Consider the following 23854-nt stretch of genomic DNA (forward strand, 5'->3'; position numbering starts at 1 on the left):
AAATACTATAGATTCCCATGAATACTATGCTAAATTTTCTTTAAATGAAAGGAGATGACTAGTAGGCTTCCTCCTCTGCCTTTGGACCTGACATTGTGTCCTTTCTTCTCTTACCTGTGATCAGAATATCTAACTGGATATCCATATTGAATTTTTAAAAATCTTGTATCTTAGCCAAGCCAAGATAGATTTATGACTGAGAATTCATTGCTGCAGCATGCCAGAGTTTTTCTGGCCTGCTGCCTGTGATTATGCTTTAAAACTTCTGGGATTAATGATAAATTTCTCATACAAAATTCTTTTTACATCCTGATTCACTGGAATGAGGGCAGTGGGTAAATTTTAATGCCGGATAACAAAAGGAGGACTTGAAAGAGCTTCCACATTACTTATATCATTACAAATTGTTATTGACTCAGGATGTTGGGCTCTCTTTTTCTCCCTGGATATGTTACCACAAAGCATACCAGCAGATCAGCTTTACGTAAAGACATTTTGAATGTGTCCCTAGTGTTTGCGTAGGGAGATGACACCTGACACCGACAGATGTGCTATCATGTATACTAATACAAATTTGCTGTATTTTAATGTAGTTTAGGAATGTTATGAAGTATTAATTCCAGTGAATCTAGTGGAATTTATTTTTCTTTTTGAATGGTGGCAAATGATATGCCTCTCTCAGTACAACTAGCCTCTCATTTTCTTCATAACACAGTTCAGTTGACATCTTTTACATAAGCTTATTCTATGCTTTTGTTAATATTCTTTATCTCTTGAAATTACTTTGTAAATAATTTTCATTTATTTATAGATATTCACATTGTATCCCCACTATACTCCTTTTTTGTTTTATCTTTGTACCTCTGTTGCTTACTGTGGTGCTTCATACAATTGGTGCTTAATAAATATTTGTTTAATTGAATTGAAATCCTTCAACTCCACATCGGATTTTTTCCCCACAAATATATCTATAATATACATAAGCATATCTTCTTTCTTTTACTCAACTCCAATACTTCAAATTATAATGTGTAACTCTTTAATTACTGTTTTGCTGTTTAATCACCATGATGATTTTTTAACTTTCCACAGGAAAGAAAATCTATCCAGGACTTTATTTTTGTCTCTCAGTTAATGAATGCTATTCCCTTTGATAGCATAGTTCTGCTATTTGACTTTTTGAAAGAAAGGGGATGGAATGAAGTTTACATGAATTAGAGGGGAAAAATTAAGACTTTATCTCATTGGTATTCCAACTTTGTAGGAAATTTTAGAACTCATTATAATTTTCTAATTAGTCTCTGGAGGGCATCCATAGACAATTGAGGGCTCATTAGTTTGTCTTCTTCTTGTAACATTGATTTGTTCATTTCTTTTGCATTTTCCATTATGAAAACAACAAAAAAGTGATGTATATTAATGTATTTTACAGATGTTGCAACAGCCTATCCAGATAAGAAATCTATCTTAATGTATATCACAACCCTCTTCCAAGTTCTGCCCCAACAAGTAAGCATGGAAGCTATTCAAGAAGTGGAAATGTTGCCAAGGCCATCAAAAGGTTCTCAAGGAGAACATTTTCAACTGCACCATGAAATGCACTATTCTCAGCAGGTGAGTTCTGGCAGAGCATTGTACTGACTTTGAAGTTGATTGCTATATGGCATCTTAAGGATGCATTTAATATTGACATTATCCAACTGTTTTATTTTACCACATTAATATTCAGTATCTATAAACAGTATAACTTGTGTTCCCATGGTTTATATATATTTTCAAAGCACATTATTAAATTATTTCTGTTATATGTTTTCATAGTAATATCAGAAAGACAGAGCAGAAAACATTCTTATAATTGTTAGATATACACCAAGAATCAGGCAGAATGTTATCCATGGATTCATTTGTGCATCAGCAGATATCACATGCTGTCAAGAACACCAAGACCAGAAAATACATTCTACTTAGTGATGCACTCGTTTTCTATAATTTATTGCCACACTAAAAAAAACTTAATTTTAAAGAATGAGGAGCATCATGTTAGAGTGGACAGAGATCTAGTTTCTGTGTCAGAAAGATGTAGGTTCAAGTGCCACCACTGTCAAAATTGTTGTGGAACCTTGGCCAACTGACCTTAAAAATCTCTAAGAAAATTCCAGAGCAGTTCATAATTGATATCTAGGTAAAGACAATTTCCTCCCCAAGAGTTTCCCATGCAAATCAAATCACAGTTTTTGACCAAAATAATATTAACATATTTGAAGAATACTTTAAAAGTGAAGGAACATATTTAAGATGATGTTTATATATAAACATTTGTCATGTTTGTAAAAAAAATTAAATAATCTACTTCAATATTTTATTCTTGAGGCAACTAAGTGGTGCAGTGGATAGAGTGCCAGGCCTGGAGTCAGGAAGACACATCTTTCTGAATTCAAATCTAGTTTCACTTAAGAGCTGTAAATGTCTGGACAGATCACTTAACCCTATTGGTCTTAATTTAATCATCTGTAAAATGAGCTGAACAAGGAAATGGCAAACTACTCTAGTATCTTTGCCAAGAAAACCCTAAATGGGAACACGAGATTTGGACAGAACTGAAATGACAGAACGACAACAATTTTATTCTACTGATGTGTGTCTCACAGTGTGTGTGTGTGTGTGTGTGTGTGTGTGTATGTGTATATAAATGTATGTATATATATGTATATACACACACAATGGGCTTGTGTGTATATATTTATATACACATATACATATACACATATATGTGCATATTTAATTTATCTCCATTTAGCTGTTCTGTTTCACAATCTTTAATGTTTCATCTTAAATTATCCATTAGCTTGTATTTAGGTTCTCTAAGAGAAATAGTACTCTCTAGGATTATTATAATTATTGCTATTTGAATTTGCTAAGATATGAACAATAATACTTTGAAAGCAGTCCATAGAAAATCTTTGCTATAGGCATTAAATAAATGTTTAATGTAATTTTCTGTACTAAATAATGTTAGCATGCATATATATGTGTATATGTATATATGTATATATATATATATATATGTATATATATATATATATATGTATATGAACCTCACATATATCATCTCATTTTATTATCTTAATTTCTCACAGTGAATGAATGACTTGTCCATAGTCACATAGCTAATAATTGTCATAGGTATAAGTCAAACCTAAGTCTTTCTTGATTCCAAGTCCATTTTTTTTTTTTGTTTCATTGCACAATATTGCCTCTTCTAGAAATACAGAAATTTTCCTGTATTTTACTCATGAGAGTTTCAGGCTTTCCCTAAGTCATTGATTTGATCAATTCAGGTTTCTTTTACTTAAGATACAGAGAAAATTACTTTTAGATTTACATTTTTTAAACTACATTACATAGTGTGGTTCTCCCTTCTCTTCCCCTTTAGTCTTAGAGTTAGACCAGAAGAGAACCCTTCCAGTGAAATATACCTACCTACTCACCTTCAGCAGTGTATCATGTTAACATTTTAAAATATCATCCTAGGCTTATTTAAATTGTTCCTTTAGGGATTAATGGTTTCTAGGAATTTGACATTTATTTAACATTCTTCATTTTCTCCTCCTTGTATTTGGGTGGGGGATAGCAGTCCTACTAGAGTCCTATCTTCACATGTGTATGTATGTATATTTCCTCCCCTTGCCCTCTCCCAAACCTCTTCTTAGATCACAGTCAGTTTAGCACAGGGCCATGTGCGAACCTCTTCATCTCTTCAACCTCGATTCAAAAGCTATGCCTATACCCAAGCTGCTTATGTCACATCCTCTGAGACAGAAAAGAGGCCATTTTCTTCACAGGTCTGTCAGCTTTTTCTTTTTTTCTCCCAAAAATAAAATAACATTACCAATGGATCTGAAAATCCTAACATCTTGTGTGCTTGCTGTGAAAATTCTTGCTGTTATTTTGCCACATCTGAGTTTTATTTTCTTTTATTTGCATGAGTTGTTTCCATCCTTAATACCTTATAATCAAACTCCATTGAAAAAATCATAACACTTTTCTTTGGGAGAAAGGGATTTGTATTTGTATTTATGACATATTCCTTTTAAATGCACTGTTCCTGTAATGTAACTTTTCCTCACGCCATGTTTTATCAGAACCTATTAATGATATAAGGTGGAGTGCATGCATGTACACATAGATATAGATATATAGTTGGGCAGAATACCTAAGTTGATTCTTTGGGGACAGGATTTATTTATTAACAGTGGCTATTGAATTCACTACACACAGTGGGTGAAACTCATTAATCTGTGGCAGCTGTTGTTAATGAAATAATTGTAAAACACTTAAAGGTGTCTTGCTATGAATAGTTTTTAAATAAACCTTTAATGAAATAGTGTACCTGAAAAGGAATAAGATGAAAATGAAGGAGACTCAGTGTAATCTCTATATTGGAGGGACATTCTCTACAGATAGTGAAATATTACACGTATCTGTTTGTAGTTGGCATTTTCCTATTTTCATCATGCGCCTGAATATTGAAAAATCTCCTGGAAGATATCAGTAACTAATGAAAAAGTTTGATTTAACTATGATGGAGAGGGAAAGGAGAGGTGAGCAGGATGGGGAAAAGGCAGTTGAAGAATATCTATTGATATTCAAGTTAAGTAGGAAATCTTTGTGCTTATTTACCTGTAGGTATGGGTGCATGTATGTGTGTCCATATATATGTATATATGTGTATATATATATATATATATATATATATATATATATATATATATATATATATATATATGTATATATGTGTATATATATATATATATATATATATACATATATATATACATATATACATATATATACATATATATATACATATACATATATACACATCTATACACACATATGTATTTGTTTACAAATATATATATAGTGTTACAAGAATTCTTCATACAGTTTTAAACTTTAATAGCTTAATTATCTATTTTAACCTGTATATGAGTGTTAGTTTTTTTCTTGAATACGTAGGGTATATGAGTTGTGCTCAGACTTCAGGAGGAAGAGAGCATACTAGATTGTTCTTGGAAAATACAAAGCTCTTTTATTGACTCCACATTTCTTCTAGAAACAAATGGTCATCTTTTTAATAACAATTTTCTACCAGTGCTGTTGTATGGATGTAAGTCTCTGAATTCAGCAGTCTCAAAATAGTTAAGAAATGAACATCTCTTATGGGAAGTGGAGAGGCATAGAGTGGGTGGGAACAGGATGCAACTCATAGCAAATTACACAAGAGAACTTGAATAAAGGTTGTCATCAGAGGAATACATGATTGAAAAATAAGATGGGCTTCTTGTATGATGAGAACATGAGATAACCAATAGATAATCCAAAGACTCCCCTGGTGTCTTCATAATGTCAAAGGAAAGTGAGGAAAACCCCTAGCAATTTGGATGGATCACCTATTGAGAACTGATCTAGTAGTATGGGCAAGGGTAACATAGGAGAGGCAGGCATGAATTGTTTGCTTTCTGTATTACTGGAGGGATTGCCCACATCAAAGAATTCACACATCCCTTTCAGTATGTGATGCTGTGCTTTCCCTGAAGTAGTAAAAAACAAACAACAACAACAACAACAAAAACTAAAACCCTCCACCATACACCACACATTTGCTGGTGACAACTGAAAGGAGATAAAACAAGTCAATATGTTGCCATTACAGTCAGTCACCATTGCTGTGAACCAGAGGAGGTGACTTAGACAAAAGCTTTCGCTGGGCAGTGATGGCAATGTTGTGATCATTAGAGAGAATGTTTGTCATTGGGGGAAAAAATGTCATACCATTGCAAGATTCTTTATGTGACCTCATTTAACTTGGTCAGTAAAACTTGTCCTCATCAGTCCTCATAATCTTCATGAAGTTTTCTTTCAAGAGGTGTCTAGGTAGTGAAATGAAAGGGATGCTAGACCTATAGTTAGGCCTGAGTTCAAATGCAGCTTCAGTTTCTTGCTTTGTGACTAACCAAGTCACTTAATCTCTGTCTGCCTCAGTTTTCCCACTGGTAAAACAGGAATAATAATAGCACCTAACTCCCAGGAATATATGTGTAAGTGATTTGCAAATTTTAAGCTGCTATATGAATTTTAGATATTATTATTGTCATTATCATTATGATTATTGTTCCAAAACCAGTTCAGAATTTTTATACCATTTAGTATGTTTTTTTGAGAGAAAAACCTGAATATTTTCAGGGAAGATATCCTGCAGAGCACTTAACAATGTGGGATCACAACCCCCACAAAGACAAGAATTACAGTATTGTATAGGCTAGAATGTGGGTCATATAATGTGATATGATTTCCTAGAATGGCTTTTGTAAAAGAAAGCTTTATTTATGTGGCTCAGTAGAGCAATTTGAAATGTTCTCCTTGAGAAAAGTCATTTCTATCAAATCTATGCTGGAAATAGTGATTTGAAAATAACCCTGCTGATACTACTGGAAAAAGGAATAGAATTTTGGAGTTTCCTTCATTCATGCTTTCAAGCCACTGGGCATTTATTGAGTTAAGCACAGTTGATTAATCTGCTAGTTAGACAGTGGTGCTAATGGGGCTTAACCTAGTTAATGCCATCTGGTGGAGGGATCTGTTTTATAGCCGTAGATTATGTGCTTCTCAAAAATAAATGCCTTGTAATCTCTGCTAGCTCTCAGAAGATTGACATCTGAGAGTTTGAACGAGATAACAGTAGCTCATTCACATAAAAAAAGGACACCTTGTAGTCTACAATTGAGACTGTAAAACTTCGAGCCTGTTTCTGCTTATTAGTTGTGTTACCTTGGTCAACTTACTTAACCTAACAAATTCATAGCTCCCTAATCTGTGTAATGGTGATAATAAGGATGATAATAATAATGATAGTACCTTCGGGCAACTAGGGGGAGTAGTGGATAGAGCACCAGCCCTGAAGTAAGGAGGGAGTTCAAATCTGGCCTCAGACACATAACCTTTACTATTTATGTGACCCTGGGCAAGTCACTTAACCCCATAGCGTAGCCAAAAAAAAAAATAATAATAATACCTTAGTGTTTCTCTCCCAATATTGTAAATCACAAATGAAATAATGTGTGTAAAGTACTTGACATACATCTGAATCATTGGTACTCTTCAAAAACAAAGAGCAAGTGTTCTTCAGATATCAGTTATTGGCATCATTTTCCTCATCTTCACCATCATATTCAAAATTATCTCTTTCAGTTAATTCAGTAAAATGTTCATGAGCTTAAAAATCTTCCAATGAGGAAAGAAAAACATTTTAACATACTCTGGTATTAACCAAGACAAACACAGAACATTTTGGCCTCATTATCACTTTATTAAGTTACCTTTGCCAGAAGGCTTCACTCTATTCTTTTTCAAGAAGCACATTTTTACCTCATTATCACCTCGTTAAGGCAGTGTTCATGTAGGAATATTTTAATGAGAAAAATGAAAATTCCCTAGATGCCTCTAGTCCTTTATTTTCATCGTAATGAAAGTATATTAACAGCCAGCTTATCATGAACTTTATCGAACATGGATCATGGGAGGAGGAGAGTCCTATTTTCTGTCCTTTAAAAAAAGAAAGAATTTGATTACAAAGAGTAAATGTTTGTAGATGAAATATTCCAGAAGCCCTATATTAAATGTTCACAATCAAGAGTTTATTGCTAAATGTTTAACAACCAGCTCTCCAAGGGGGGAAAATGAAATGTTTTTAGGTGTAATCTGTGTTAACATTTTCTCCATCACTTTCTTATGTCTAGATCATTAACAAAACAATAAATCAATTCTCAATTTGTAGCATTTGCCAATTTTTGTAGTGAAAATGATAACAATAAAAATATATCACCTGTCAGCAAGAACTCCTGAACACCCCCCATAATTTTAACTTTTTTTTTTGGTTTGGTAAGTTTTATTTCATAACTATTAAATTGCAAAATTATTGAGCTCTAGTACCTGAAACATAGCTAACTTTTACAGACAAATTCTCAGTTGCTAAAAAATTGCAGACAAAATAGAGTCTATCTTTAAAAAAATTGGTGTCAGGGGCAGCTAGGTGGCATAGTGGATAGAGCACCAGCCCTGGATTCAGGAAGAATTGAGTTCAAACCTGGCCTTAGACACATAAGACTTACTAGCTGTGTGACCCTAGGCAAGCCACTTAACTCCATTGCCTAGCCAAAAAATTAAAAAAAATTAAAAAAAATTGGTGTGTTTTTCTCTAGTGGTCTGCAGAAAGAACTGCACATTTCTAAAGAGGGAAGGAAAAGAGAAGTCATACTGTTCACTAACCCTTTCCTCCAAGGATCAACACAAAAGAGATTAACTATCCCAAGGATCCCTGTTCTATCAGTAGATGAATGAGGTATGTGAGCAGAGTTAAGCTTAGTAAAGATAAATAATCTGAAAAGGTAGTCCAAAAGTATGTGATTATACAACCTTTCTTTTATCCCATTCTGATGTTTTGAGGTTCTTATCTATTTAAATAGAATCCAAAAAAAAAAACCTCTAAAAGAGAAGATATTTATGTAATGATAGAAGGGTCTTAAAAACATTTCCTGTTGCATTTATATAATCCTTTTTTGTGGGGAAGGACTATATCTATGATTTCATTGGGAAAATCCTTCTACCAATGAATTTCAGTAACTGTTCTGCAAACTTTCTTTGAGGTGTTTAATAGTTATGACTCATTTGGGTTCAGTATATATGAGGGGAAGAAATTTTATACTTTAAGTCAGGTCTTCCTGACTCTGTCTACTAGGATATGCTGTTTTCTGCACCATTAACATTTCCTAAATGCATACTTATAAAATAAAGTTGTTAGTATATTTTGTAAATTATATATATATATATATATATATATATATATATATATATATATTATATATATATATATATATATATATATATATATATATATATATAAAACCTCAACCATTGGTGCTTCTGGAATGAATTTAGTTTAGTGAATTTGGTACAGAGAATTGAGATTTCTGGTTCACTTGTTCCTTTGAAACCAGGGGTATTTGTGAGGGAGAGTACAAAATAGATATTATTTCTGCAAAAGATGATACCTGGAACACCTATATTCATATCATTTTATAGGACATTATACATTTAGGTTTATTCACTGAATATTTGAATGAAATTCAGACTAATTTGTTTTATCACAACCTTTCAAAGATTATATCGCTTATTTATAATCTTTATCAAATTGCATTATTTCCCTCTATGTATATTGTTAATTTAAAACCCCATTGTATCATTTTTTTCTCCATCTTAGATATTACTTACCTTTTGGTTTATATCTGTATTTATACTTACCTATAGATATACTTATAGATCTAGATAGTGATATATGTACATTTATGTGTATATACATACACTCACATATGTATATGTATTTTGCTCTGCACTTTTAGAGACAGTTGATTTCTCCCAGTAAGGAAACTGCCACTACTGTTTCATATGAACAGCTATTTGTCCATTTGTATTATCGTCTTAAAACAGTTGCTTTTGATGCTGAGATATTAAGGAACTTGCCAAAGTTCACACAGCGAGTGTATGTAAGAGGTAGGAATTGAACCCAAGAGTTCCTGACTTCAGGGCTGGCTTCTCTATAACCATGAGTAACAAGTACTTTATTGAACTGGGAAATAGAGGAGAGCATAGACTCAGGGGCAAAGGGGGAAAGATCAGTACTCCTGAGCTGCCAGAAGCTTTCAGACAAAAGATAAGATTTTTCATTTGCCTTTACGTATGTTAATTAAGCCACTGGGAACATCAAGCATGTGTGAAAGTATGTTGTTAAGGGTTAGGCTAGGTTAATTTAGTTTTATATATAATTAATTTCCTAAGAACTACTGAAGCCACTACTTTAATAATGCCACCGCACATTTATATAACTCATATCTTCCCCCAGAACTATATTCATATCACCTCCATTTTGCAGATAATAAAATTGTGACTAATAGGGTTGAAGTGACTTCTTCAAACTAGAAACGCTAGTGTTTTCAAAAAAAAAACCTGACTTACCAGTACATCACAAATATATTCTAATAACATTCTTATAATTTAAGGTTTGCAAAGAACTTCACATTTATTATCTCATTTGATCCTCACAATAGGGAGGCTCTTTTGTCAGCTACCTCTCAGGTAGGGTGTCACCATAGTTACCATTTTAGAAACAAGGCAATCGAGGCGGAGAGGTTAAGGAAATTGTCCAGTTGCACAATTAAGTGGCTAAGAGAGGATTTGAACTCAAGTCTTGTTGACTCCAGGTCCTAAATTCTATTCATTATGCCACCTAATTGCCTGTGATACTACCCTTTCTACTTACAGATATAATTGTTTGTATAATTGTATGTATAGTTGGAGGCCCCTGTTGTTTTCTAGAAGATCATATTGCTAGCTTCTTGTATGTTTGATGCAGTTCCAACTATTGGTGTTGAAAATTCAGAACTCTGACAATGAAACATTGTACTGCTCTCCCTAGATTCACTGTGGATATCTGGTGACATCATTTCTATAAATTATAGCCAGAGCCCTCACTAATACAACACTCTCCATAACCAGAATATGTAGGAGTCACTGATTTACTAGCAAGAACTTTTAATTAGGTTATCAAACCAATGTAAATAGCAAGAGAAAGTCAAGCGATAGAATCATTCTCTCTATCATCTCCTAACGGGCTCAAAGTTCCCCTACCAACACCAATATCTCATTATAATTGAATTCCCCCCAATCCTCATTAATACTCCCTGGAATATGGAAATAAGACATACCATCCAGAATTCTTAGCTGAAATCTTAAAAGGCAATGACATCTGCCTTATGTAATTCTCTATAATCTCTCAGAATAAGGTAAAGTCCTTTTGCAAGAGTTTGTTGCAACACCTACTAGAGTCTTATTGCAGGTTGAAGACTTGTAAAGCCTCTTACCAATTCTTTTGGATAACCAGGAATCTTGGCTTTAAGAATGCTATGGCTCTTCTGTATCCCCCACTTTGTAGCTCACAACTTGGCTTCTATTACTATAATATGTCTGACAGTTCAAAGTTTGAAAGTTGGGGCTTTGCAAAGTTGGCAACACTTCGTTGTAGTGTAATAGCTTTCAGGGTATTATAGTCTAAGTAATTTTCCCCAATGACTGATGATCTCTGGATTCCAAGTGTCATGGGAGATGTTATTGGAAGAACTTTGTTCTTTGGTCATAGCCAATACACAATTTGAACTTTTACTTCTGCGGAAATTTTGAGCTTTCTATTTCCTACCTAAGTAAAATTTAGGAGAAAGACAATGGTTTGCTAAAGGCTTATTTTGCTTAACTAATGCCATCAACCTTAAAAGTTACAGGTTACCCCCCAAGTCTCAGTAAATTTTTTTAGCTTTAAGAACTGACAACTGCACTTGGACTTTTGGAATACTCTGTATGTAACGTTTGATGTGATTGTGCGTTTGGCAAAATTCTGCTTTCTAAAAGTGAACCATCACCATTATGGGCCCCTGAAAGGTTATATGGACCACTTCTCAGGATTGTGTTTTTAAATATATAAAATAAAATACATGGGATTACAAAGAAAACCAGCCATACTGAAATGGTTATAAAACATTTGAAAAAAATAGTATTTTATACACCTCAGGTTAAGAACCTTTGCTCTAGAGAAAACAACTTATTTCTTATTTTCTTTGTACCAACATTTTTGATTTAACTAAAGGTTATATTTGACAGTAGTTTCCATCTGTCTTTCTAGGTTTGGCCTTGTATTTCTGATCTTTGATTTTCCCAAGACCATGCTCATTTTCAAAATTCATCCTAAAGATTACAATTTCCACACGTAATTTCTGTTCTTTTTAATATTGGAGTACCTTTCCATACACAGACTAAATGCCATTAAAATCCCATAGTGTCAGTCTGTACGCTTTCTGCCCAACAAAATCATCTTGCTAAAAAAGCATCTCCTTTCTCGGCCTTTAATTCTGCCCTGCACTGTCCTGAAGGCTATCCTTCCAATCAGTTGGAAAGCAATCTGGCACCAGTTGTTCCCAATTGACCCACTTGATATCTGAGCAGGCAGGTTTCTAAGCAGTTATAGGGAAAATTTACAATAATCCAAACATAAGATGATGCAGTCCTGCATGAGTATGTTGGCAGAGAGAATTGAAATGAAGGCCTACAGGCTAGAGAAAAATCTACATGATTTGTATACCGATGGTATATTGAGGGCGAAACAGGGAGGTGTAATGGATAACTCAATTATCTTTGTATTATGCTCAGTATTTCACATGTAATAGGTACTTAAATAGTGAAATGACAGTGAGTGTGAGGGGATAGCAGGTATTCAGTTGAGAACATTCAGCAGGTAGAAATATAGATCTGGAGCTCAAGAAGAAAAAGAAAAAGTTACATATAGAGATACTGTCTGGATACACATGGTAAATGAGACTAGATAAAACTATCAAAGGAATTAATTCCCAAGAGCAAATAGAGAACAAAGGAAAACAAATTCCCAGGGGAACAGTAGCTCACAATTTAGAATGTTTTCCTCACAGCAACCTATAATGTAGGTAGTGTATTTTATTTTAAAAGACTTGTTAGTTCATTGGCATAAGAAATATCTGATGTAAATTGGCACCTGTTACTCTAACGTGTATAGCTTGAGAGTTTCTCGGGTCATTGTTTTGACTTGCTAAGGTCAGAATGATAGTATATATCAAATGTTGGATTTGAAACCAGCTCTTTATCACTCTGAGATTGAGTCTTTATAATTGCTGTATCATATTGTATAATGTGAAAAATGATTTTTCTTGGTAATTGGTGTCTTAGAGACTCAGAGCTCCTACCCTCAACCTCTTCTCTAAAGTTCTTCACAAGGTTATTACTGATAATGAGATTACATTGAGTCTTATCCTGGTCAAACTCCAACCCAGGCCTGAATTGATTCAGTCTGCACAAGCTTGGGTGGAGACAGATTCTTCTGCCTAGAGAACCCAAGGCTGGGAGTAGTCTGGTATTATGGGGAGGGGGTGAGGAGGGGTGTCTGATAGAACAGGAATTTCTTCTTTACGGAGGTAAAGCATGGCAGGGTGCCCTTGTTGAAAAGGTGTATGAACTGGGTACTCCAACTTCCAAATCGAGCCAGTTCTGGACTATAACTCCCATGCAATGGGTGTCAAGCCAGCTTGAAAGAAATTAAAATGTGAACACACAACCTAATCATTTGTCTCCTTTTCAGAACAAATTCTGTGAGAGATTGACAATGATAATAATATTATACAGGGCAATAATAAGTATTATCTCTATTTTATAAAGAAACCAAAGTTCAGAGTGGTTTTATGACTTGCCCCTGGTAACCAAAAGAGCTCTGTGAATATATTTATGGAGCCCATGATTTTTTTTTTTAATATTCTGGTAACATTGTTTAATATAGCTGGATTCTTATATTTTACTTTTTGCATTTAGAAACTTTTAAGAAGAGATCCAGAGTCCTCATAATTTTGCCAGAGAGGTTCATGACACAGAAGGATTAAGAATATGTGAGATAAGGTCTCAAAATTATTTTTAAAATAGCATAGAAAGAGTTTGTACTTAGAAAGGATTGCTAATGATAATGTCAAGTAACAGAAATGAGTTTAAGAATATACACCGAAAACAGACTAGAGGTGGATGTGGGCTTTTTTTTTTTCATTTGATCATAGAATTTTAAAAAGCTGTTATTTTTCATATTACTGTTGACCATTCTTTGTGGCTTGGTTATTTAGTGGCAGGATGCTGCTGCTAATTTTTAACTATGGAATTCTTAAAATATCCAAATTATTGATTTGCTTGGAATTTTTGAAGGTATTGAAAGCTACATAAAGAATATTGATCCTCATCCTTGCAAATATTCCCACATAACACCTTTACATGTAAAGCCTAAGCTGAAGCAAAGAAGTAATTGCTCTTTTAAGTTAATTAAAACATATGAATTATGTAGAGATTTTCTCACATTTTTATAAGAGGAAATTTTAATAGTGCATAAAAGTAGATTAAATCATTTATATGGATAAAGATCCCTTGCATTACTGAAATTTCCAAAGGAGAGATCATTTTGTGAATGCAATTTTGACTGCCAGAGAAAAAAGTTAGATTTTTTTTTTTACTAAACTCACATTCAGTGTTCCTATTATAACTATTCAATTTCACACTGATCATTCTCAATGTTAGGAGTGTTGTAGAGATGTGATAACAAAGTAGTAGAATAGTGTAAAAATCTTTAGAAAAGAAGTGTCTTTTTTAATTTTTTGTGGAAAGGACAACTAAAAATGTGTATTTTCTGGAAAATTTAAAGTATATTATCCTCTAATAGTAACATTTGGAATGTATATTGATAAAGGAAAATTCTTTCAATGCTATTGAGTTATGTCAAAGCAAATTTTTAAATGGTTAAAAGGAGAAAATTGAATACCCTCCTCTCAATATTTTAAGTTAACTAAAGGGAGGTATGTGTGGGTATGTGTGCATGTATTATATATATACATATGTATATATATATACACACATACCCACACATATGTACATATATAAATATATATGATACATATATATCTTGCATCTATAGCATTTTAACATTGGCAAAGTGTTTTAGCCTAATCATATCACTGTGAGGTAGATACTTTTCTTGTTGTTCTTCAGTCATGTCTGACTCTTCATGACCTCATTTGGGGTTTTCTTGGCAAAGGTACTAGAGTGATTTGCCATTTCCCTCTTCAGCTTATTTTATGAATGAGGAAACTGAGGTAAACAGGGTTAAGTGACTTGCACAGGGTCATACAGTTAGTAAGGGTCTGAAGCCAGATTTGAACTCACAGAAATGAGTCTTCCTGAATGCAGGCTTTGCTCATTATCCACTGTGCCACCTATTAAAGATGGGATACTGAGGCTTAAAAAGTTTTAATGACTCACCTATGGTTGTATTACTGGTAACCATTAGAGATAGAGTCTGAACCTAGATCTTCCTTTCTCTAAGTCCAACACTCTCCAGGGATGGGGAACCTGTGGTGTCAAGTGGCTCTGTGGAATCTAAACTTCAGAAAACAGATCTCGAAGTTTGGATTCAATCAAAGGGCTGCACTTGAGGACCTAGAGGGCCTCATGTGGCCTTGAGGTTGCAGGCTCCCCACCCCTGTGAGTCTATACCTAATACTATATCATACTCTCTCTGTTACTATATGAGATTCTTAGATTATCTGACAAGATATATTTTAGATGCCTTTTCAACTAGTTATGCAATAATTGAAAGAAAACATTTTATAAGTAAACCAGGACTTACTAAATTACATTAAAATGTGGAGCAAAATTAATAAATGTTAGTCATTTATTTCATTCAGCAAAGTTTTATTGATCCTACCCTATGTTAGGTTTCTATAAGACACCCATAGATAAATAAGACAATCAACCTGACCTCAATTAACCTGGTCCCAATCAGAAGCAAAACAGGCTGACAGAGTAAAGAGAGCTGCAGCTTCATTAGAACAGAGAGCACATGCAGATAAATCCACAATGTTTCAGAAAGTCAGAGAACTAGAAACAGAGGGACTTAAGATATGGATATGACCACTCTTTCAAACAAATCCCTGAGTCCCTTGGACATAAAGAGGGAACAGAATAAAGGATCTCTTTCAGAAGGGAAATGCTTTTAAAAAACGAGGAAACCACTATGATGCTTTTGCTAGGGATTTACATGTCCTAAAAGGAGTGATGAAGGAAGCTAGCTGTGAATAAGAATGATGATGATAATTACAATAGCCTCAAAGGGAATATAATTATTATCTCTCATTCTGTCTCTATCTCTGTCTCTGTCTCTCTGTGTCACTGTTTCTCTGTCTCTGTCCCTCTATCTCTTTCTGCCTCTTTCTCTCTGCCTCTATTGGTCTCTCTTTATTTGCCTCTTTGTCTCTGTCTTATCTGTCCTTCTGTCTCTCTCTGTTTCCCTTGTCTCTGTCTCTCTTACACACACACACATACACACACACACACACACACACACACACACACACTTTATGATGTTGGATTGTAGGAACAATACAACTCAGCCATAAACATGAGCAGTTTAAAGATTTAAATGGACTTGTCATTGTCTCAACCAACCTGTGAGATACAGAGGGTAAGTATTTTCACTTCCGTTATAGAGGAAACAGAGACTAGAGACTCGGAAAAGATGAGGGACTATCCCTAGGTTGCAGAGTTCATAAGTGATAGTGCTGGGTGTTGAACATGGTTCTTTTGGCTCCAAAGTTAATGCACATTCCATTGGATTGCACAAATATTTTTCATTTTGTGCTTAGCAAATTAGTGGCAGCATTTGTTCTAAACTAAAATAAACAATGTCCTGACAAATGATTAGCTAAAACCAATGAACTTGGGACCAGAATGTATCACTATAATTTTAGATCTGAGATGGGAACTAGTCCTGAGGACCAAAGAAGCAATGTGATTTGTCCAAAGTTAAAATTGAGACATAATCTACACTTTAAGCCAGAGATACTAATTCTTAGCTTCCTGTAGAGTTTGTAAACTACTACAATACTTATTGAACTGATTAAAAATTTAAGTAATATATTATTATTTTGGTACTTTAATATCCACAAATATTTCTGTCATAATTAATTACAAGAATCAAATAGACTTAGATATGTAATGTAGGGATTATTAGTCTATGCATGTTCGTGTGTTTAAATGTTTTGTTCATTTTAGAAATATGTTTTCCTTTGAGACGTTTTCATTCTGATTAAAATTCAGCTAGCGTCTTTCCGTAGTGTTTGATTGAACATTAACAGCTCCATACTTATACAAAACTAAAACTAACCAGCCAACTATATTGCTCAAGCAATAATTCAGTGCCCACCTCAGAGCTAAATATATTCAACAGTTTTTTTTTAAATGCAGCCCATGCTAGGTGTAACACACCATACAGGGGACTAGAAGACATATAATAATGAGCACAGGTAACATGAAAATATATGATATTTTTAATATATTTAAATTAATTTATCCTAATATATTTTTCCAATCATTTTTCAGACTATGCTTTCAACCTCAAGTTATTGAGGTTATTGAGTCATTCTTGAGTTACTGAGACTAAAGCAAAAGAGAGGAATTGTTATCTGAATGAAGCCTTGAGTTGAGGAGTTATCTGCTACTCAAAACATACAGGCATGCTAGTGTGTAAGCATTAAAATGCTTCCATTTAGAATTTGAATTATTGTCAGAACTGTCGTTTCGTCTCCCAGACAGTTGATCCTCTGTGCTGCAACATAAAAGTCACAAAACAAACAATAGGGGATAATTAACAAAGATGTGTAAAAAAATTACTTAACTGGAAATCGATTTCTTTTCAAAGTACAAAAGTGTGAGAGTTCCTAAAGAACCATTGGAGTAACTGGCATGTATAATTTGACATTTACTAAATAGGCTCTTTGGTTTTCATTTCATTAAGAAATGATTAATTACTATGCTGTCATATAATCTGTAGTTTTGCCCATTGATGATTCTCTTTAAGTGAAATTGTGTCATCTATTTGATAGGCAAGGTCAGAGAGCCCTGACCTTGAAGTCAGGAAGACTTTAAATTAAATCTTACTGTAGACACTTGTTAGCTGTGTGATTATGGGCAGTTCACTTAACTGCTCTGAGCCTCACTTTCCTCATCTATAAGATGAGGATGATAATAGCACCTATGTAAAGAGGTTATCGTGATGATAAAATGAAATATTTGTAAAATGCTTAAGAAACATCAAAGCACAACATGTTAGCTATTATTTTTACTTATAAAACATATGTAAACATATGTAATTTTTCAAATTCAATTGACCATTGGGGGTATAAGAGAAGAGCTTGAAATTTTATATATATATGTGTGTGTGTGTGTGTGTGTGTGTGTGTGTGTATATGTATATGTACACACACACACACACATATATACTTATATATATCTGTCATGTTAGAATACATAAATTATCAAAAACTTTATGGCAATTTGCCATTGAGATTTTATTTCCTTTTCTGTAAGAATACAGTTAACTAAAATTTTGGGGTACTTGGGTAAAATAAGACCACAAGAATAATATTCACGATAGTTTTTTTTTCCTTTTATAATTGAGAGATATTTTTGCAACAAATAGAATTGTTCTGAGTGATTTAGAGCTATGCTTAATTGGGTACACTTTATTAAGAGCAAAGATAGAGAGAGATGAATGAATTGGAATAGTTTATCCATGGATGTGTTATTTTTAAAAAGCACAATACTTACTTTAAACTATGACTTCGTGATTGTATATGGTGAAATATTGGTCTATCTCTATCCCCTTGTTCCACTCCTCTTATTCTGGCTCCTTTTGTTCCACCAAATCCCCTCAAGGAGTCCCCACAACAGGTAGATGATTTTTTTGGTGTTTTAGTTTGTGAATCAGAAAAAGATATTGAAACTATATCCTGTGCGTACTTTATTCAGCACAATGCTCTTTTTTCACACATGCCTGCTCCTATGATTTGTAAGAATTTGTTTCATTTAAGTGCATTATACTTTTCTTGATTTTGACAGATTCAGTTTTTATTATGTTATTATGCTCAATAGGTAGGAGTGGTTGTTCTTTAATCATCAGACCAATTCCATTGAGGCAGAAATTCTACAAGATATATCATGATTAGTTTTTGTGTGTGTGTGTGTGGTGGTGAGGCAATTGGGGTTAAGTGACTTGCCCAGAATCACACAGCTAGTGAGTGGTATGTGTCTGGGGTTGGATTTGAACTCAGGTCCTCCTGACTCCAGGCTGGTGCTTTATCCACTGCACTACCTAGCTGCCCCCTCATGATGAATTATTTAAAAACATGTTAAGTTTCTATCTAGGATTTATTTATGTAATTTATATTTGTGTCTTTTTTTTTGAGGGGTGGGGAAATGTACTGATGTGATTTCATAGTTACAGTCCCTCCCCAGCTGCACATATGTAAATTATCTTTAAGAGTGTTAAAAGTTTGGCCTGGGGCAAAGTCTAAGGCTTGACTCTATCCCTTATTATGCTGCTGCTATAAATAATGATATTATATAAATAAATAATGATATTACAGAAAAAGGACAAAATCTATCACCAAACAAAGCAAATGCCCTGATGTAATATTTTATACTATCTTGTTAAGATATAATAACAAATTTTATTTATGCTTAATTTATGTATGTTAGTTTGTTCATTTTGGGGGAAGTTTCAAGACATCAGATATTTTGAGACTTTCTTAATCTTTTTTTTGATTTTCTATGATTATAACATATCTGTAATAAGTGATAAATTTATTTTTGGATAGTAATAAGCCAATATATAATATTAAATAAAAAGAGGAATACTAATAGTACAATACTGTCTTTGGAAACATAATAATAATATAGTTGATTACTGGACCTATGATTTCATTGCCATATAGAAATCCCAGATGAGGAAACTCTCTCTACCATTACAATAAAGCATGATTTAAAAAATAATAATAAACTGCAGGTAGTGCATCCTGTCAAGATGCTGTTTTAGAGATGGAAGGAACCTTCAAAGCCATGTAGTCCAATCGCCTTCATTTTACCGGTCAAGAAAATGAGAACTAGAGGGACTGAATGATTTCCCTAAGTTCGAACAGATAGTAAATGACAGAGGTAGGAAGACTTGAGTGTCTCTCATGTGTACTAGCTATGTGACCTTGGGGAAGTCCCTTAAGCTCTCAGACCCTCTATGCAACTCCCTAATACAATAAATTAGTGTGAAATTGCTGATCTTGTTTAGAAGAGTTTCAGTATTGGCAATTCCCTAAACTAGTGGAGTCATAGATCTGGACTCCCACCCCCATTCCCTCATGAAATAAATCCACTTGGGGAAAACCTTTACTTATAGCTTTCTTTTTAAAATTTGTTTCTTGATATGTTTATCCTAAATCAGAGCCTTCTAATTCATTGTCTCGATGGTCACAGTTATCAAGGTAATCTTAACATGTGCTTGTGAGACAACTCACAAGAAGAAATACTTTAAGACAACATTTTGCTCTATTAAGTCATTTTAAAAAATCAACAAGCTATAAACAGCAGTATTTTATACACCCTGTAGCTCTCAGGTTATTTGTGTCTATGCAGGCTGTAATAGTTATAGTGTTTATGAAAGTGAACCTGTATTTTCCTGTTCTGTGATTACTTGATGTTCAAACAATCAGAGGGTCATTGAATACTTATTGCTACTTGCAAGGAATCTAGCATAATTTTTTAACATATGGATTTTGACATTGTGTGAGAGGTGAGTCATCTTTCCACTCTGAAACCCAACTACCCAGACTACACCAAATGGTACCATAGGGTAAAATCCATTGTGTAGATGAGAACTTCTCCCAGGAACACCAAACCAAAGCCCACCTACCAATATCCCTCCAGAATATCCCCTCTTCTAATAGTGGTCCCTTAGGACTATGGGACTTTCCCATCTAACCTACAACTGAACTCTTCTGTACATATTGTCTCCATGAATTGAAATGTGAGCTCTTTGAGACAAGGGACTGTCTTACTTTTCTACTTGTATTCCTGGCACTTAGTCATAGAAGTTGTGAAAACAAGAATTGTCTTTTGCCTCTTTTTTATCTCTAGCATTAACACAGTACCTGGCACATACTAGGTACTTGGTACATAATAAGCATTTAATAACATGATTTTCCATTCCATTCTGTATGCAAGCAAATGCAGTGCGATCTTATACTGTTAATTCCAAAGCAGTTCATCAATAATTTTTAAGTGCTTATAAGCAATGTATTACAAATAGAAAGACTTATGAAAAACAGTTCCTGCTCTCAAAGAGCTCACATTCTACTGTGTGTGTGTGTGTGTGTGTATGTGTGTGTGTGTGTGTGTGTGTGTGTGTGTATGGTGGTGGTGGCAGCGGTGGTGGTACAGGAGGGCGATGGCAGCATAACATGGATAGAAATAATGGCATAGAATATATTTTGAGAAGAGTAGAATGCTAACAACTAGTGAACAGAAATGGCTTTCCATAGCATGGAGTACCTGAAATGAAAGTTAGGAAACTGATGAAGAGCAAAGTACATTCCAGGCACGTGGGATATAGTCAGTGGAAAGTCTCAGAGGCAGGCTACAGAATATCAAGTTCAAGGAATAGCAAGCGGCTAGTTTGGCTCGAATACAGTGTTCCTGAAGGGAAGCAATATGAAATAAGTCTGAAAAGAGACTGGAGTCAAACTGTAAATGACTTCAAAGTCAATGCTAGGAAGCTGGTATTTTAGACCACAGATAATAAGAAACCCTGAAGAACAACGCGGTCAGAACTTTGCTTCATAACCTCACTTTAGTGGCTGTGAGGAAGATGGATTGGAGAGAACAATTGGGGACAATTGTAATTATCCAGGCAAGAAGTGAGGAGTGCCTGAGCTAAGGTTCTGATTGTAGGAATGGAAAGAAGTGAATGGGTCCAAGAGATGAAATAGAGACAGAATTGACAAATATGATTGGATATCGGGAAGAGGAAATGTGAAAAAATCAAGGATGACAGTGAGTTTGTAAAATTGACTAAAAATGTCAAAGAATTGGAAATTGAGAGGATGCCTATCAATTGGGGAATGGCTGAGCAAGTTGTGGTATATGAATGTAATGGAATACTATTGTGCTTGAAGAAATGATGAACAGGCTGGCTTTAGAAAAACCTGGAAAGACGTATATGGTCTTGAGTGAAGTGAGCAGAACCAAGAGGACTTTGTACACAATAACAGCCACATTGTACGACAACTAATATTGCTAAACTGAACCCTTCTCAGCATTACGAGGATCTAAGACATCTCCAGAGGACTTGGGATGGAAAATGCTGTCCACATTCAAAGAAAGAACTATGGAAGTCAAATCACTATCACTTATTTTTACCTTCTGTTGAGTTTTGTTTCATCTTTCTGATGGTTCCTCCTATTGGTATTAATTTTTACTTACAACTTCAGTAATGTGAAAATATGTTCAATGGGTGTGTAAATGTAAAGCCTATATCAGATTGTGCCCAATCTTGGGGAGGGTGGGGGTGGAGGAAGGGGGAGAAAATTTTTCAACTCAAAAGCATATGGAAGTGATTGTTGATAAATTGAAATAAATTAATAAAATTTAAAAAATAAAAAAAGTAAAAAATAAAAAAAAAATCTCATGGTAAAATTGACTAAAAGATAGTGATATCCTTAGCAAAAATAGAGAAGTTTGGAGAGGCAGTCGTAGGGAGGAAATAATGAGGTTTTTTTTGGGGGGGGATTATTGATTTCAGATGTTTACAGTGGGAATGTGCAGTTGATGAGATGAGACAGAAGTTTAGGAGAACTTTTTTAAACAGCTCTAAGAAAGGGATATTTACTTAGGTACTATAGTTCATACAAAACATTTCCCTACCAAAAAGAAATGTGACACATTTTCCCACTATTATAGACATAGTCTAAACGAAAGTAGTCTCCAGTTTAGAGAGTGCATGTGGGAAAGGGGTAATTTCACAGTTCCTAAGTGCTGGAAGTCCTTTTCTTATACTTGTGGGGTGCTTGGAAAGTTCATTTAACCATGCTGAACCCACACCCATATGTCCTTATCTTCTGCTGAGGATACTGCCACCAGTTGTTCTGAGGACATCAGTGGGAAGTCGGGAAGCCCAAAATTCTAAAAGAAAAATAGTAATTTTATTGCATATATAGGTTATCATGGAAATACGAATTGACCCCATTAGAACTGATGAGTCAATCCAGAGAGGATACAGAGAAAGAAGACATAGCAGCCCAGAATAGATCAGGGATGACTATAGTTAAATAGTTTTGAGCTCTGTCTACCTTAGCACAACCAAAAAATTCAGGCTTCACATTGAAATGCAATGAAATACTTGTGAATGACAATATTCATTAAGATTTAAATGAAACACTTTATTAATTCAAAGAGGTACTTCTCCCTTCTACCTTCACATACTGGGAACCACTCTAGCATATATAAAACATGCTGCTCCTACCATAACCCAGGGTTGTTGTAAATGAAGTACTTAGACCAACCAGTTTCATCCTTCCTCCTAAGGGGAATCATAGAATGAATCTTTCAAGTATAAATACAAGAACTTAGGTATCTTGCAACAACCAAGTAGCATAGGGCTTTTTTCTGAGGTTCTAATTTTGTTTAGAAGAGAAGAAGTGCTATTGTCCTCCAAGACATCATGATATAGTTTTACTAACACTCATATATGCTAATGATCAGTCTTTTTTTTTTCATCCAGTATTTCAAGAGATACACTTGATGATCTGTATTGGAGTGATACCATCCACCTACCTAATATGGCAACAAGCAGTGTACCTCCCCCCATCATCCCCAGAGCACCTATTTGGGTGGACAGGTTTATTTGCCTGATAAGACTCTGGAGCTGTCCCAATACCTACCTAGTTCAAATTTCACCAGTTGATCTGCTAAGGATTCTATGATAGTATGTAAGTGGAGTACTCATAGGTAAAGCCTGATATGACTAACTGACTGATGGGATTCAATTGATAGGATTTAATTTCTATATTATCATTTTCCTTATGTTAGCAGTCTAGCTTTTCTAAATTGGCTAGAAAGGACTAGAGAATAATAGCTTTTGCATTATGTTTATTATCCATATCAAGCTCTCATTGGGCTAATCCTACAGGGCCAGTGAAGTTCAAGTCCTTATCTCATTGTGAATATTCTCCATTGGTATCTAAAAGCACATAGACACAGGAAATCTGACTCCTGTAGGTGCTCATACAATCTCTCCAAATTCCATTCCATT

At 34.4% G+C, this 23854-nt stretch overlaps 1 protein-coding gene across 1 annotated transcript in view; it reads left to right on the forward strand.

The window, feature by feature from the left end:
- DMD (dystrophin) overlaps nt 1-23854 on the forward strand; it is a 1828382-nt gene that overhangs the window by 118261 nt on the left and 1686267 nt on the right. The window contains 2 exon segments of the mRNA XM_078146592.1: nt 1433-1614; nt 3711-3842. Of these exon segments, the coding sequence (XP_078002718.1) occupies nt 1433-1614; nt 3711-3842 (314 nt within the window).

This window comes from Phascolarctos cinereus, unplaced genomic scaffold (assembly GCF_003287225.1).
Source record: "Phascolarctos cinereus isolate Bilbo 61053 unplaced genomic scaffold, phaCin_HiC Scaffold_726;HRSCAF=1367, whole genome shotgun sequence".
In the NCBI taxonomy this organism is placed as follows: domain Eukaryota; kingdom Metazoa; phylum Chordata; class Mammalia; order Diprotodontia; family Phascolarctidae; genus Phascolarctos; species Phascolarctos cinereus.